The sequence below is a fragment of the Bicyclus anynana genome, chromosome 17 (assembly GCF_947172395.1).
Source record: "Bicyclus anynana chromosome 17, ilBicAnyn1.1, whole genome shotgun sequence".
In the NCBI taxonomy this organism is placed as follows: domain Eukaryota; kingdom Metazoa; phylum Arthropoda; class Insecta; order Lepidoptera; family Nymphalidae; genus Bicyclus; species Bicyclus anynana.
In genome coordinates this window covers 5908934-5924563 of record NC_069099.1, presented here as the reverse complement: position 1 = coordinate 5924563, position 15630 = coordinate 5908934, and the positions used below count along the sequence as shown (strand labels likewise).

Here is a 15630-nt window from a genome sequence, read left to right as displayed (position 1 = left end):
TACTGACCTACTTTCAATTAGAAACCCAAATGCTTCGTTATATTTAAATTGTATCAAGTCACAGTACTCATAAAATGTACACACGGCACATACGAGTATAGCCACAACGTAAACATATCTAGCATAGTTATGATATCTAGCGCTTACTTCTTTCTATACGTATACAAGCCGTTGATGAAAGTAGGTAGACGCCTAGCGTGTCTACACATGAGCACTCAGTATACCTACGGCAAGTCATTGTGATTGGCAGTGCTTCAGATTCTGAATAAGCGCTGTTGACAAAAACATTTCACAAAATGACGTAGTGGACCGAGTGGCTGCCATAACCAGACCTCATTTTAGGAATGCTGGATTTAAGACGAGATATTTTTTGGTGTAATTTATAATACTTTTCATATGTATGTTAATAATTATTTTAGATTTTAGATACATAATCTATACATACATAAAATAAATTTTACATGTAATTTTGTAAATATTATGTGCGCTTCAAACGTCCACTTATCCCCATCGTACGTATCGGACGCATCGCATTGTTTATGGTTCATAAAATACGTTCGATTCGATCCGTACGATGCGGATCAGTAGACGCACTTGTAGGTAGACACACTTTATATACAAAGAATACTAAAATCCTTTTGATGCAATACGTTTGGGGGCCTTTTGCGATCGGGGGGCCAGTTCCAATAGCAGATTTCAATAGTCCAGAACCTCAATTGTCCAAGCATGAGACGTATTTTTTTTATATTGGCTACCGTGTCACCCTATGGTCTATAGCCTATGGTTGTTTATACTTACCTATCCCACATAGGTAACTATAAAAGAGGTATGTCTGGCTGTCGCTGGCTCTTGGCCTATATCGCATTATTGCGGATGATATCTCTCAATGTTATTTTGAAGGAGTTTATTTAAGCTTCTGAACAATGATGCCAGCGAAACTCGATTAGCTTTCGCCTTTTTACCCAACGCTTTCTTCTATTTTCGTTGTCTCGCATTGTTTGTTTTGTTGCAACAAAGTTCCATCTCAATCTCATTACTCCTATCCAGTCAAGTTTAGAGCAAAGAGAAATTCTCACTAACGTTAAATTACCTTTGATAATTTTTTAAATTGCCCTTGTAGATTGTGAAATAAAATGGTTCCATAATAGGATTTTCTTTAATACTCGAATGCCTTTAATAAAACTAAACGTACTCAATTTAATAATAGAGACAGTAGAGTTTTAAAACAAAGTTATAATTTATATAAAGTTGAGCGTGTCGTTTCATTTCATACTGTTCTTTATCTAATACCGAGAAATGCGCGAAATAATATTAAAGGCGTAATAATAAAAATATATATACATATAGTGAAAGTTACACGTGTTCATACATAATAAAAAACATACACGTCTCTGTGTTCGTCGATTGAAAAGTGAAACTTCCTAAAACCTCAGAAATCGACCTGATCATCTGATCTCGGATCGGATATTATACTCTAATAGTAAAATAATAATAGTTTAAAATACTAAAAAACACGCTTGGACGTCCGCCATATTGGATTTAAGTCACTATTTTTTTCGTATTCTTGACAGCAAACCCTTTCATTTGATATCCATATCATGGGGGTGGATTTCAAACATCCAGTCCACCATTGGATTTGTAATGACGATGCTTAGCTAGTCATGTATTGTCATCAGAACTCAGAGCGTGTGCAAAATTTCATTTCAAGTGGGTCAAATTAAGATTCCAAGATTTTCTTACATACATAGTTACAAGTGGAGCTAATAGAAAGCGTGTTAAAAACTATTTTAAAGAAACATTTTTTCTAATTTCATTACAATAAATAAACTTCAGTGACACGTCCTCACTGTCACTAGTACTATTAAATAAGAGTATGCCTTTCTATAGTCCAATAAAAAGCCAGGCAATCAGAATATTACAAATATAAATAGCCAGTGTACAAAATGTACATTTCCCCTGTACCGTACATCCCGAAACCCGTCAACAACCCCATCGATCGACAACACCACGTAATAATTCATAACAGATGCTCCTGTGTAGAGCCATGACATGCGACGACACGTCTTTGGGACGGAATATCTGTAGACAATGGAATGTGCAGCGTTCAGCAAATAATCGCTTTTCTGAAGGAGAATTTCTAAAATGTACGAATCAATTCCTGCGTTCGTCAGTGAGGCTCTACAAAATAATATTAATATAAAAAAACTCTTTAAATATTATTGAAAATAAAAGGTTTTTTCTGAAGTCTTTTTAAAAAAGTAAGAGTTGGGATTTTTCCAAAGAGCTTTACTACTAGTTCTTTACTAGCAGACGCCTCGCGGTTTCCCCCGCGTAGTTCTCGTTCTATCACGAATACGGATATATTACAGCCTATATGAAACTCACAAATCAGTTTAATAGATACAGAGATTAACCCATACAATTTCCCAAAACCTCTTTATAATATTAGTATAGAAATATGGATTAGGTACAAGAATCCATTATCAAATACAATAACTACGAACTGCAATATTACTACACGTTTACTGGAAGATGTCTTCATGTAAACCTGCAGTAATAAACGTCAAAATACATGTGTCAACAAATATACGGCTCCTTTTGGCATGTACGAATTCATCTTTAAATAGGGATGGTACGAGTAATTTATGTTCCGGTTTGGAAGGAATTATGCGGGTATTCATCCTAATTTTAGCGGTTGAAAGGACATTGTCATGACATATTTGGGGTGGATAAGTTTTGGTTCGCACAGGGGAGTTCGCCCATCTCAAGTGACAGAGTAATTTTGCTGTCACATAATAAAATATTTAAACGCAAAATGTCTCGTCTTTCCTCTTTGACGTGTAGAATTGTACCCTAATCTTTTGGATTTTCATTTAAGAGGTACTCGTATCCGAAAATAGTCACCCTGTGTAGTTACTACTCTACATTGTGCCACAAAATAAAATATTTAAACGCAAAACTGTCTAGTTTTCCTATTTGACGTGTAGAATTGTACCCTAATCTCTTGAATTTTCTTTTCAAAGATATAGTTAAAAGTTCATCATACAACAAAAAATTAATAAACAATACGTAATAAGTCCTTCCTTTTTCACCTGTAGAATTGTACCCTAATCTTTTGGATATTCATTTTAGAGTTCTCCAAAAAGATAGTCACAATGAGTGGTCCCTACTCACGTCACATAGCACAGTAAAGTGGGTAGTTGAAAATTAACAAAGTGAAAAATAAGCGTGATACTTAGTCCCATTTAATGTTTTATATTTTCGCCGCCTCGCGCCGCCGGTTCCTTTTAAGCGATAATAAAATGGTACAACAATACTCATGTTCGCGGACAATGGCAGCGCATTTAGCAAATTTTATTAAATCACGAATGACGGGAAAATTCTCACGATATTGTATGGATGTTGTTTTGGGCATTGTTTACTCAGATTTATGTACATTAAAACGTGAAGTAAATGAACTTTTGAAGTTTTTAAAATAAAATGTGTTTCTGTTAAATCTTGAATAATCATGATATAAATAATGAGAGATTGAAGATTTTTTTGATCGAAAGGTTTCGTACTAACGTCTTAGATAGTTATAAAAATTAGTCATCATGATGGTAATTTACAATTTTTATCATCTTTCTCCAAATATTAATTTCTTTGTCAGTTAGAAAGTTCTACGAGCTTATATGTACACAGATGGTATAAACATTACAAAACAAGGAAAGATCGTATCTAGCGAAATAAGGACAAATTTTCCTACAGCCGAAGATCGGGTTATTCAAATATATTATATCTTCAAAGCAGATAAGCAACCAATTTTTCTAATAAGATATTCAGTAGAGAAGAATAATTTCAGAAAGAGGAAGGTTGAACAACATCTTACCCGTATCAATTGTGGTTTGTGATCAGTGCAATCGGCTCAGCTGTTTGCCCTATCGATCCGACGTCACTTCATTGTAAAGTGCGTTATAATCGGGCAGCTGGCATCAACAATAGCTGCTTCCACAGTCCTGGCACTTCGATATTGGGCACTGGCACAACACTCGACAACAACAACCAAAAATAACACTGTTCATTCGACACCTGTTTGCGTGCGTGAATGAAAGGTCATATGTCACTATCAGTTTACGTTCCAACGATAAGATACGTATTCGGATTAACTTGTTACCCGCACTGGACGTGAATCGGCATATATTTGTTGAGACGGTACAGCGAACACGTGCGTTCCGTACGCGCGCGCGAGCTCGACTGACGTAGGTAGAAAGGTCCCTCGGCGCCCGCCTCAGCTACGGGGTGCCTACGCCTGAAACCGCCCAGTCACCCACTGCGCTACGGGAAATTCGAGCTACGAGTTTTCACTGAAAATACGTAGTACTTGGAATCGGAAAAGAAACAAGTTTAAAGGCATATTAATAAGTCAAAAGACGCCGGCCCGCGTTGGGGAACGAAAGCAATGAATTACCCTTTGTACGTGTAAATAATGCCGGAATGACCTAAATAGTTTAGTTATTATTTATAAACACTAAACTGCGTGTTAAAAAAAACAAATACGTTTATTTCAAGTGAGGTTCAGTTTACAAACGCTTTCGAAATATCTTGATTATTTTGTAGACTGTAGCATAATACACTAAAAAGATGGAAGTTTATAAAGGTATGACAGTCTCCCATACATCTCTACATCCCTCCTAAGCATTGCGACAGTCAACATACTGTTCGAGTGATATCGAATATGAATGTATTACAATAATATAGCGAGCGAATGTAGACTCACAATTACATATTTATGAGGGAACGTTTTCCACAATTTCGACTGAAGTAATATCAATGTGCAGAGCGATTTGAATCAAACACGAAAACGTTGGGAAAATCTATAAATACAACCAAAATCGGGTTATTTATAACTTCAGCACGGATCTGAATGAATTATATATCACAAAGATAGATTATTACAGTGTAAAATAATACAGAGACTATTTTTATTTCTATTTTCCACGGGATTTATGCTGGTGTAACCCTCGGGGCACAGATATTAGGAAAATACCAAAGACGCCAACACGAGTACATTGCTTGCACTGTAAAAAAGTTATCAGATCTTTAGAGAGCCAACTCTATAAGCTGCTATGGCATAACATTACTCATAAATGAAGTCCTCGCACAAGGTTTCATATACATTTAAATTATTCTTTTAAGACTCAAAATACTAGAAATGCATTCACATTATACACTGTTCCTAACAAATAGTAGGGGACTAAATACAAAGACAGCGACACAGTTCAAAGAGTCGCGAAGCTGAAGTGGCAATGGGTGGGTCACATAGTTCGAAGAGCCGATGGTCATTGGGGTCTCAAGTTGCTGGAATGGCAACCCCGCACTAGAAAGCGCAGTGTGGTCGACTCCACCAGGTGGACTGACGATATCAAGCGAGTCGCAGGGATTCGCTGGATGCAGGTAGCTCAGGATCGTGATGTTTGGAAGTCCCTACAAAAGGCATATGTCCTGCAGTGGAGATCCATCGGCTGATATGATGATGATAAAAAGTGGTTATTTTTAAGAAGAAAAAGTGGTTATCTTAAAGAACCTTCGATTTCTGAAAGGTGGTTATTTTAAGATACAGTTTTTTGTTACAGTACGACAGCACGCCCTTAACACATTAACTCTCATAGCGAAGTCTCCTGCGTGAATTCTAGTCTTTAGTTCTCGAACCATACCCTACACCTCGGTAACAACGTGTACCTTGGCTGTTAGTGGTTAGTCAGTTAGTCACGAAGGATCCTGAGTTCAAGACTTGGATCAGCTGTATGGCATTATGGCTTTTTTTGTTTTCCAACAAACTCTCAGTAATAATTCTAAACCTATTGTGGTGTTATACTCCGTGACTGGAAGAGCACGCTAAGCCGTCGGTCGTTGTCATTATTATTAACATCTGTTACTGATCGTTATAGCAAACATAATCACCCTTAGCCCGCCAAACCGCATTGAAACAGCGTGGTGAATCTAAGCTCCAAATACCTTCTCCTTCTAATAAGGAGGGAGGCCTAGCCCCGCAGTGGACACATCAGTATTCAAGTAAGCAAAATATTAATGATTCATTATATAAAAAGAAATTCAGAATCCTCATACTTATGTTTTTTCATATGCTAATAAAATTATGAACATAAGCATGTCTTTCGTTCGTCGCACTTTTCTTTTTCTCTTTTTATTCGTAGATAGGTAAATGAGAATTTTCTCGCACAGACATTGCTATGCGATAATAATGAGGAGTAGACGTATCGGAATGCCCTACCTGTTCTAGGTCAACGCGCTTTATATTAGAGGAAATCTAAGCGGAAAATCATGGCACATGTTCTCGATTCATATTAAAAAGTTAGGCCAGCAACACATATACGAGAATAAAAAACAAAATTTAAGATATGTAAATAGACACTATTTACATCCTTTTATCACTATTTATATCTTAAATGGTGGTGATTATCTCGCAACTTTAATTTGTTATATAATCGTAAATTATTATTTGACGGCCTCCGTGGCGCAGTGGAATGCGCGGTGGATTTACAAGACGGAGGTCCTGGGGTCGATCCCCGGCTGGGCCGATTGAGGTTTACTTAAATGGTCTAGGTCTGCCTGATGGGAGGCAGGGCCGTGGCTAGTTACCACCCTACCGGCAAAGACATACCGCCAAGCGAGCCCGCTTCCATCTTAGATTGCATCATCACTTACCATCAGGTGAGATTGTAGTCAAGGGCTAACTTGTAAAGAATAAAAAAAAATACTTTATGACGACATAATTTTATAGCGTTTTATAATTATACGTTTATCTACTTTCATATCACAAATATTAGTAGATTTTTTCGAGCGCACTAGACGATCATATCTGTTAAAGTAGGTATACCTGGCATGTTGTTGAGTAACTCCACTAATTATGAGTTTACAATATTGGTGGATACGTTTAGGGCACCCTATTTTCAGAAATACCGAAATAGCAAGTCAGATAATAAGTGTGCATTTCGAAATTTTGAGGATTGGTGCGCTACCTAAGGGAAATGCGAAATGCTTCAAATTCTTGTTTTTCTGATTTTCAGCCACGAGGGCGCTCTATTTTCTTTAATTTGAAGGAAATAATTGCAAAACAACAAAATAAAAATATTTTGTACGATTTCGACAAGCCAAGGGTAAGGTAAAAAAAGGGTATTTGAAAATTTAACAATTGGGGCGTAACCTAAGGGAAAGGCGATATATTAGTAGATTGTAAAAGGGTTGTATAAAAGGGGTTTACAAAACTGAAAAATCTGCCCACTTTAATATACTGGCGTCATAATAAAAGTGGGCGGATAATTATGCCTCTGAGTATATAAACTAATATTGTAAAGCAGTAGTTTGTGGTGTTGTAGGTTGTAGTCTCTGGTTCTACTGAATTTTGGAAATTCCATTTTTTTTTTGAGATATATATACGCCAATAACTAGCCTATTTCAATCAATTGGCCTAGCAATTAGCAATGCGTCAACGACATAACATAGGAAAACAAAATATTATCTATCAACAGCGATCCAACTAATCGAAAATATCGATTTCCAATGGCGGAGGAGTTGTCCCAGTCCCATCTCTTTCGTCCCAACGCAATAAAAGAGATAGCAATATTTCTGGATGCGCCGCCATTGGTTGAATTTGTCTGTTTCTCTTCACGACATTATCGTGTTGGTCGTATGTTAACGCCAGTGGTCGACAATGTCTTGAGATACCTCGTGGCGGCAATTTAGACGAATTGGCATTTCATAACATCGACACATAGACATATAGAGTAACGGACAAAGTAATTTTCCGTGCGACGTCACATCTAAATGAAGCCGCACATAGACATTGCATGAGCACAACATTTAAATGTAAATAAAAAACCCTCAATAGGTTTTAACGGACTAATAATCCAGAGGTTTTTGTTCGATCCCCACCCAGTGGATTAAATTGACTACTAGCAGACGGCCCACGATTTCACCCGCCTAGTTCCCGTTCCCGTGAGAATACGGGGATAAAATATAGTCAACTAAAATACATACAAACAACGGGTCTTTCTAGAAGAAAAAGAATTTTCAAAATTGGCTCAGTAGATCTAGAGATCACCCCTCACAACACTACAAACTTTACCTCTTTATAATATTCGTATAGAAATATTACATTATATTGTACTCACTCCTACTTTTCCGACTAGTTGGAGGGAACTGAGAAAATTGGTCATATTTATAAATAGATAAGGCAAATATTTAAAAAAAAAATGTGTAATCACGCAAGGAAAAATAATACCTATACTTGGCATTCTCATAATGTAAGTTTGGGTCCGGCCTTGGGACCTTGGTCCTTGCGATATAATGAAGTTATTGAAACTGATATGGAGTAGTTGCGGACATTAGAGGAAGTTCGGGATAGTTGGGTAACAGGATCACTCGTCGACGTGAACTTGTCAATACTCGGCCTCTAACGACTAACGAGAAACAACTTTAGCACTCACTACTATTTATGGATACCAAGCGATACCTATATTATGCTTAATGGTCCTTGGGCTCTATTAAATTACTAATACTTACTAACTACCGGACGCTCGCGACTTCTTCTGCGTGGAATTTAGTTATTCACAATTCCCGCGGGAACCACGGATTTCCGGGATGAAAGTAGCCTATGTATTAATCCAGAGTAAAACCTACTCCTATTCCAAATTTTAGCAAAATCACTTCAGTAGCCGTAACATAATATCAAAATACTTTCTTAGGGGATGCCTACGTATAGTAGCTTTATGCATACTAAGTCTAAAAGCCCGATCGGTTTAAAATTGACAAAATTTCATTCAAACTTTCATGCCCTATTTTATCCCCTTGGGGATAGAATTGATCAAAAACATTTCTTAGCGTCTGCTCAGCAAAATCAGCTGTTTACTTACTGTTGCTTAATTAATAGTTAACAGCCACAATGTCCTACAAATTACGTGGTACATTTTCGCGTTCCGACACTCAGGAATTTTTATTACCTGGTAACCCAATTAGCTACCAGAAAAAAAAAATAGTAAATATAAAACTCACGGAAAATTAACTTGATCAATTGTAAAAATGCTCCACGGATCCTGGACTTACGCATAATATTTGTACTTGCTTTTTTTTCTCTGTGTGCCTAAAATTTCGTATTAAAAAGTTTATAAACCATTAACATGTTGGAACATTAACTTGAAAAAGTTCGTTCTCATGTTGACAAACTTAAGCTACCAATAATGATTATTTGGTTTTTTGCTTCACACGCAATGAACAATAAGCAGCACTTACCTTGAGCATGGTGAGTATCTTCTGCGACAGTTCGTAGTCGAAGTTGGTGTACTTGGAGTCCGTCATGTCGTATATGAACACGAGGCCGGCGCGCTGCGTCTCGATCGACTGCAGCGCCACGTCCAACTGGTACACGAGGCCCTGGACACAGTATGTTTCCATTTTATATATATTTATTAATATTACGGAATAGACGGAACCTATCGCCATAGAATGAACCACGAATTGGAAAACCTATTGAAAGGCGAAACAATAGTGCGACATTGTAAAGCCCAACGTCTTCAGTGGCTAGGGCACGTAGAGAGAATGCCATAAGGGCCTAAAGTGATGACAAAATGGAGGCCACAGGTAAAAAGATTAAAAGGAAGACCTAAAAAAGATGGCTAGATTGTGTTAAAGAGGACCTGCAAAAAATCTGCATGGGAAAAAAATGCAAGCAATAGAAATGGATGGAGTAAAGTGGTAGAGGAGGCCAAGACCCACAAAGGCTTGTAGCGCCGAAGGAAGTAAGCAAGTAAATAATATTACGGAATCCTAAAAAGAGTCGTTGTCGAGAATATGCTGAACTATATTTTAGAGTCACAGATTAATTAGCTATGGAGTTGTATCGCACCCAAATTCACTAGATAATATTGTCTGTCGTTTTTGAGAGGGATGAGGTAAACTCAAACATCGAAAATATTAAACACCAATAAATTAAATATATATAAATTAAATAGTTAGGTTATGGTAGCTATCCCTATGTTATTTTCAATCAGAAAGTACTGTTCCCAAGAAATGTAAAGTGTAAATTGAAACTTCTACACACGAGCGAAGCCGCAAACGATAGCTTTTATTCGTAGGTATATAAAGAAAAGTTAGCACGTGTACAGTACACATTATTTCACCTAGATAAATTTCCTCAATACACCCACGTATTGACGGGTGTACAATTCAAAGAAAAACACGTTCTACGAAATAACCTACCCTTTAGTGCTTGTTCACGTACAACAAGCGGGCGCGGACGCGGTGGCGAGTGCGATAGCGGACGCACGCAAAACGAGTCAGTCTCCATGTTGTGTTAGCCAGGTGTATTGGCAAGGGTTAAAAATATGGACGTCGGTTTTTCATTTTACTTCAATTATACTCAAGGTCCATCATCCTTAGGTATGCATTTTCGAAATAAATACACGAAATTAGTAAAGAATTGTATGGCATTTATTTATATTCATATAGTAAATCGAGAGAAAATGTGCTACCGTTTATAGCGACAAGTTCAAATTGAATGAACTTAGCTGACATCATGAGTCAATCACGAGCTTCTCCGGTAGTTTGACGTGAACATACAAAAACAACATCATAAATTAAATTTGTCATGCCCGCGAACGCGCTGCCTCTATACTGAAGCCAAACTCAATGCATGTCATTTCATTTATACCTAATCTATTAGGAGCAAGTTAATTAAAATTATAAATAGGCGTAAAATCACTAGCCATTTAGGTACCACCCTACCGAAGAGGTACCACCAAGCGATTTAGCGTTCCGGTACGATGTCGATGGAAAACAAAATGGCTGCAGATTCTCATCCTACGCCTTACAAGTTAGCCTTCTTTCATCTTAGATTGCATCATCACTTACCAGCAGGTGAGATCGTGAATAAAAAATAGAACCTGCGGTTTGCACGTGAACATTTGCATATTATATATGATATTTTGTGACCGCGCTCGCCACCGCGTCCGCGTATCAACATGAACAGCGCCGAGGGTACGATGTAACAACAATTTTCATAATCCAGACTTTGTGTCGTTCACGTAGGCGTAGCTTGGCTGGCACAATACAAGATGAGATACAAAGGAAATTGTTATATTGCTTAAAGGGTTATGAATCATAAAGGAAGAAAAGATTCGAAAGGTTGTATATGACAGGCACACCTTTTTCTAACCTATTTAGAAAAAATGTTTGCCCTGCTTTATCATAATATAATCGTTGTTATTAATTACTATTTATTATTTTCTGAAAGAATCAATTCATTAGTACGAATATTTTTATTCAATCATCATCTCCCTTCCCGTATCCCACTCAAGTGGGGTCGACAAAATATGTCAATTTTTATTACTCTCTTTTACTTGTCAACTCATTATCCACTCCCTTTACACACAAATCCTCTTTCACACACTCCGACCATCTCTTCTTTGGTCTTCCTCTCCTCTTGAGTCCTTTCACTTCGAAATTCAATATTCAACATTGCATGTTGAATGAAAATAACTATAACAGAGCAACCTTTTGGAGGACATTTGAACACCATTCTAGATCACTAGGAAGAAGGAACCATCCAAAAACCTGATTTATCACAGTGTTAATCCTCATGTGCCTCTAATAATTTCACCAAAAAATATTATAGACTTTAGAAGTTCATCAATGTAAATTGGTGGCAGGAAAAAGGCATAGCAGTAGTACTTTCTGCTTGGATGACAACTCTTTAGCCTCTAATGTCCGGCCGCTCAGAGATTGCGTTTCTGACAAGTCGTGAGCGTATGGGACAAACATATACAAATACATAGCCTCGTTATTTTGTCTCATATTATGTCTGATGAGACAAAATAACGAGGCGCCTTGCAACTTAACGAGGAAACTTGTCAGAAACGCAATCTGTGAGCGGCCGGACTTAAGTACAAAGTATGGAACATGGAATATTAGTAAGGTTGTCTGAGGCCTAAGATACTATCTATGTTTAAAAAGAAAGATCTCATTCGCTGTGATGATTCGAAATCCATCCATGATGACCATCAGGCTGCGAAACTACTGGACTGGATTTTAAAAGTTCTTTCAAACCTACTTTATCAACGAGTAACATAGGCTATATTTATGCCCGTATACCCACAAGAATGAGAACTACGTGGGTGAAACCGCGGCACATACCTGTAGAGTGGTTTGGTGCGACGTCTGCGTAGGAAAGTGTTTGTTGGCAGTGAACACCGCGATGGCTGCGCCCGTCGCGTCTCGAGTCGGCTGTAACAAACATGTGCACGTATTATTATTAGTTACTGTCTGACCCGGCAAACGTAGTTCTGTCATATACATTTCCATCAAAAAATGAGAGGAGGGGGACCTATCGTCATACCTATCAAATATACAAAAAAAAATTAATTGGCTCTATCACACGAGACACCGCGTAGCCTCACCGAGTGTGTGCTAGGCGCCATATCGTTAACGGGACCTTTTTGTAAATAGAGTAATTATAATATTCAGATTAGGGTTGGCAACCGTTCTATAATATATAGTATTGTACTATATTTTGAGTCTGCGTACTATATATATATATATATATATATAAGAATACTAAATCTTGAAAAAATTTCATTTTAAATCTCTATGAATAATAGTTTTCGAAAGATGCAATAGCTTCTAGCCTATCCGGACTTGTCTATATTACTAAGTAACAAAATGAAAAAAAATATCATTTTGTTTTCAAAAATTAAAAAAAAAATCTTTTTACAAAAAGAATTCAGACAAATAAATCTTAAAAAATGCAACAAGAGTACAAAAAAAATGTTTTTTTTTTAATAAATGTTGATTTTTTGCCTAAATACTTTATTTTATTTAAGCGTACTATATTTTGTTAAAGAATGTTGCCATCTCTAGTTGAGATATGCTCACCAGTATAGTGAACTTTCCAGTTTGCAGCTCGCCCTTGAGCGGGTCCTCGAAGGGCTCGAACTTGGTGAGGCCCTCGCGCCGCATGGCAACATACTAGCGTCACATTGAAGTTAATGAAGCCTTTTTGTAAAATAGGCTAAAGATAGTGTTCAGATATGCTCACCAGTATAGTGAACTTTCCAGTTTGCAGCTCGCTCTTGAGCGGGTCCTCGAAGGGCTCGAACTTGGTGAGGTCCTCGCGCCGCATGGCAACATACTAGCGTCACATTGAAGTTAATGAAGCCTTTTTGTAAAATAGGCTAAAGATAGTGTTCAGATATGCTCACCAGTATAGTGAACTTTCCAGTTTGCAGCTCGCTCTTGAGCGGGTCCTCGAAGGGCTCGAACTTGGTGAGGCCCTCGCGGCGTCGCGTGGCCTCGTGCTGGCGCCACAGCGAGTGCGCGCGCGCCACATCGAACTTGCGCGCCAACAGGAACTTGATCGCGATGGCCCGCGACACGCACGCCGCGCCCGTGTCGTTCAAAGTGTCCAGGAACTCCTTCGTTGCCTGGAATTAAAAAATAATAGTATTTAAATATTTATTTTACTTTCGCTTAACTGTTGGATCAAGAGTCGGATAGAAAAGGCAGTGATTCTTGAGACGGCGCGTATTGTGAGGAGGTTTCTCACTCTGGAGCCCTGACCACCGGTTGCTTGGGCACTCAAATGTCCCGCAGCGGGAGGGTTGAATTTTTTTTTTTTTCATAAGTTTTTTATAGTGTTTTGTATATTCTATGTATAACATTTTTAAAAATTTTAAAAAAAGGAGAAATAAATAAATGAGAGACTTTAAAAACGAGTGTGCAGACCACACGACTAAAGTAAAACTTCTATCCAAAAACTATAACCCGATTGTGGAACTTCCCAAGTCGGGTTGTCATGATGTCATGTCATGGTCACCCCATTCGATTATTTAGCTTTAATTAAATTACTAAATATTATATTTTAACTGTGCACCGCCTTTAATACGATCAGTAGGTAGAGAGCACACACTATAAAAGCTAGAAGAAAATTAAGTCGAAAAAAGAAAGACATTCAACAAAAATGCGTTAAAAATATGAGCACCTTGTGAAGCAGTTAGCGACTAAAATTCTAAAAAAGCTTTCCAATTTTGCCTCCATTTGTAGTAGTCGTACTCAATGCTCGTTTTAGAACCTGAAAGCTTGTACGTTTAGAACTGAAATATGCGATTCTCGGAAAATGCTAGTCGTAAAACTATTTTCCTTTGGATAGCTCATTCCACGACGTATAGAATAAAGACATGCCACGCCCGTTTAATGTGGGGTGGTGGGCTTAATGTTTAACTTTGTACTAATTGCTATTAAGTCTTAATGATAACCGGAGTCGACACTCCCAGGCACAACTACTCAACTCCGGTCTATAAGGCTGCTAGTCCACCGAAGCGGAGCGAGGCAGCGGAGCTAAGAAACGGAGAAATATTAACCAATAGGATTGCACAAAATCTCTGCTCTTCTTAAGTGGAATTGCGAGCTAGTTAAAAATTCATATAAAACCGGTAAGCGAAGCGGAGAAACGGAGCAGGGTTAAATAAATTAAATTTAACATTTATTTATTTAACATAGTGCAACTCCGCTCCGCATTAGTCCGTTTGGTGGACAGGCAGTCTTATTTGGATTTTTTTTAAGTAAGATAAACCCAATATTTTATAGGCCAAACCAGGTTCAAACCGACTTCATAGAAGCAGCAGTTCAGTAAAATCTCAACCTCTACTCAGATTAATGCCAACCTCAAGACTAAAAGATCTAAACCAATATAGATAACAATACATCTTCATCCATCTAAGTCTCTTACATTTTATTTCATAATCGGTACGTATATTCAGAGATTGATTGGGTGTGTCGTATTTCAGTTTGCCATCGTAAAAGGAATATAATTCACTTTCGAGGCCTTATTGCTTTACATCCTTCAATGAGAAAATACCATTATAATTTCCTCTATAAAATATGTTAGCTATTACCGGTTTCGACATATCGTTTAGGAAACTTATTAGATACCAGCTAATAGCTAATACCGTATTAAAGGATACTGAGGATTTACGAACCCCACTTGAGGCATAGAAAAATTAATGAGAAAAATTTGTATTTTAGAATAACCCTAATTTATGAAATAATTCCGTGTTACGGCACAAGAACCGTGATAGCCCAGTGGATATGACCTCTGCCTCCGATTCCGGAGGGTGTGGGTTCGAATCCGGTCCGGGGCATGCACCTCCAACTTTTCAGTTGTGTGCATTTTAAGAAATTAAATATCACGTGTCGCAATCGGTGAAGGAAAACATCGTGAGGAAACCTGCATACCAGAGAATTACCTTAATTGTCTGCGTGTGTGAAGTCTGCCAATCCGCATTGGGCCAGCGTGGTGGACTATTGGCCTAACCCCTCTCATTCTGAGAAGAGACTCGAGCTCAGCAGTGAGCCGAATATGGGTTGATGACGTGACGGCACAAGAACGAGATATGTGCTCCTATAGCTCATCTTAATGGCAAAGGTTGCCGTTGAGGCGTTAGTCGCAGAAAAATGTCTTGGTTGTGAAACATAAGACAGTGGACCGTACATTGCGAGCGCCGTCCAACTATTTCGCCTCGCAAAAGATAGGGAGTTTACGAAGCTGAAGCAACGCCAAAAACCAATCTTCGCTAGTAGAAGAGG

The 15630-nt window shown here is 37.9% G+C and overlaps 1 protein-coding gene across 5 annotated transcripts in view; it reads right to left on the bottom strand.

The window, feature by feature from the left end:
• Nucleotides 1-15630, bottom strand: part of LOC112055320 (tyrosine-protein phosphatase non-receptor type 9) — a 113775-nt gene that overhangs the window by 84591 nt on the left and 13554 nt on the right. For 3 of the 5 annotated variants that reach the window (XM_052886571.1, XM_052886569.1, XM_052886570.1), the window contains exons 2-4: nucleotides 13248-13469; nucleotides 12184-12273; nucleotides 9286-9426 (exon numbers count right to left, since the gene is read on the bottom strand). In XM_052886571.1, coding sequence (XP_052742531.1) covers nucleotides 9286-9426; nucleotides 12184-12273; nucleotides 13248-13469 — 453 coding nt within the window. Of the gene's footprint in view, nucleotides 1-9285; nucleotides 9427-12183; nucleotides 12274-12921; nucleotides 12992-13084; nucleotides 13160-13247; nucleotides 13470-15630 lie in introns of those variants that run through there. The other 2 variants (XM_052886572.1, XM_052886574.1) reach the window with 2 other exon arrangements.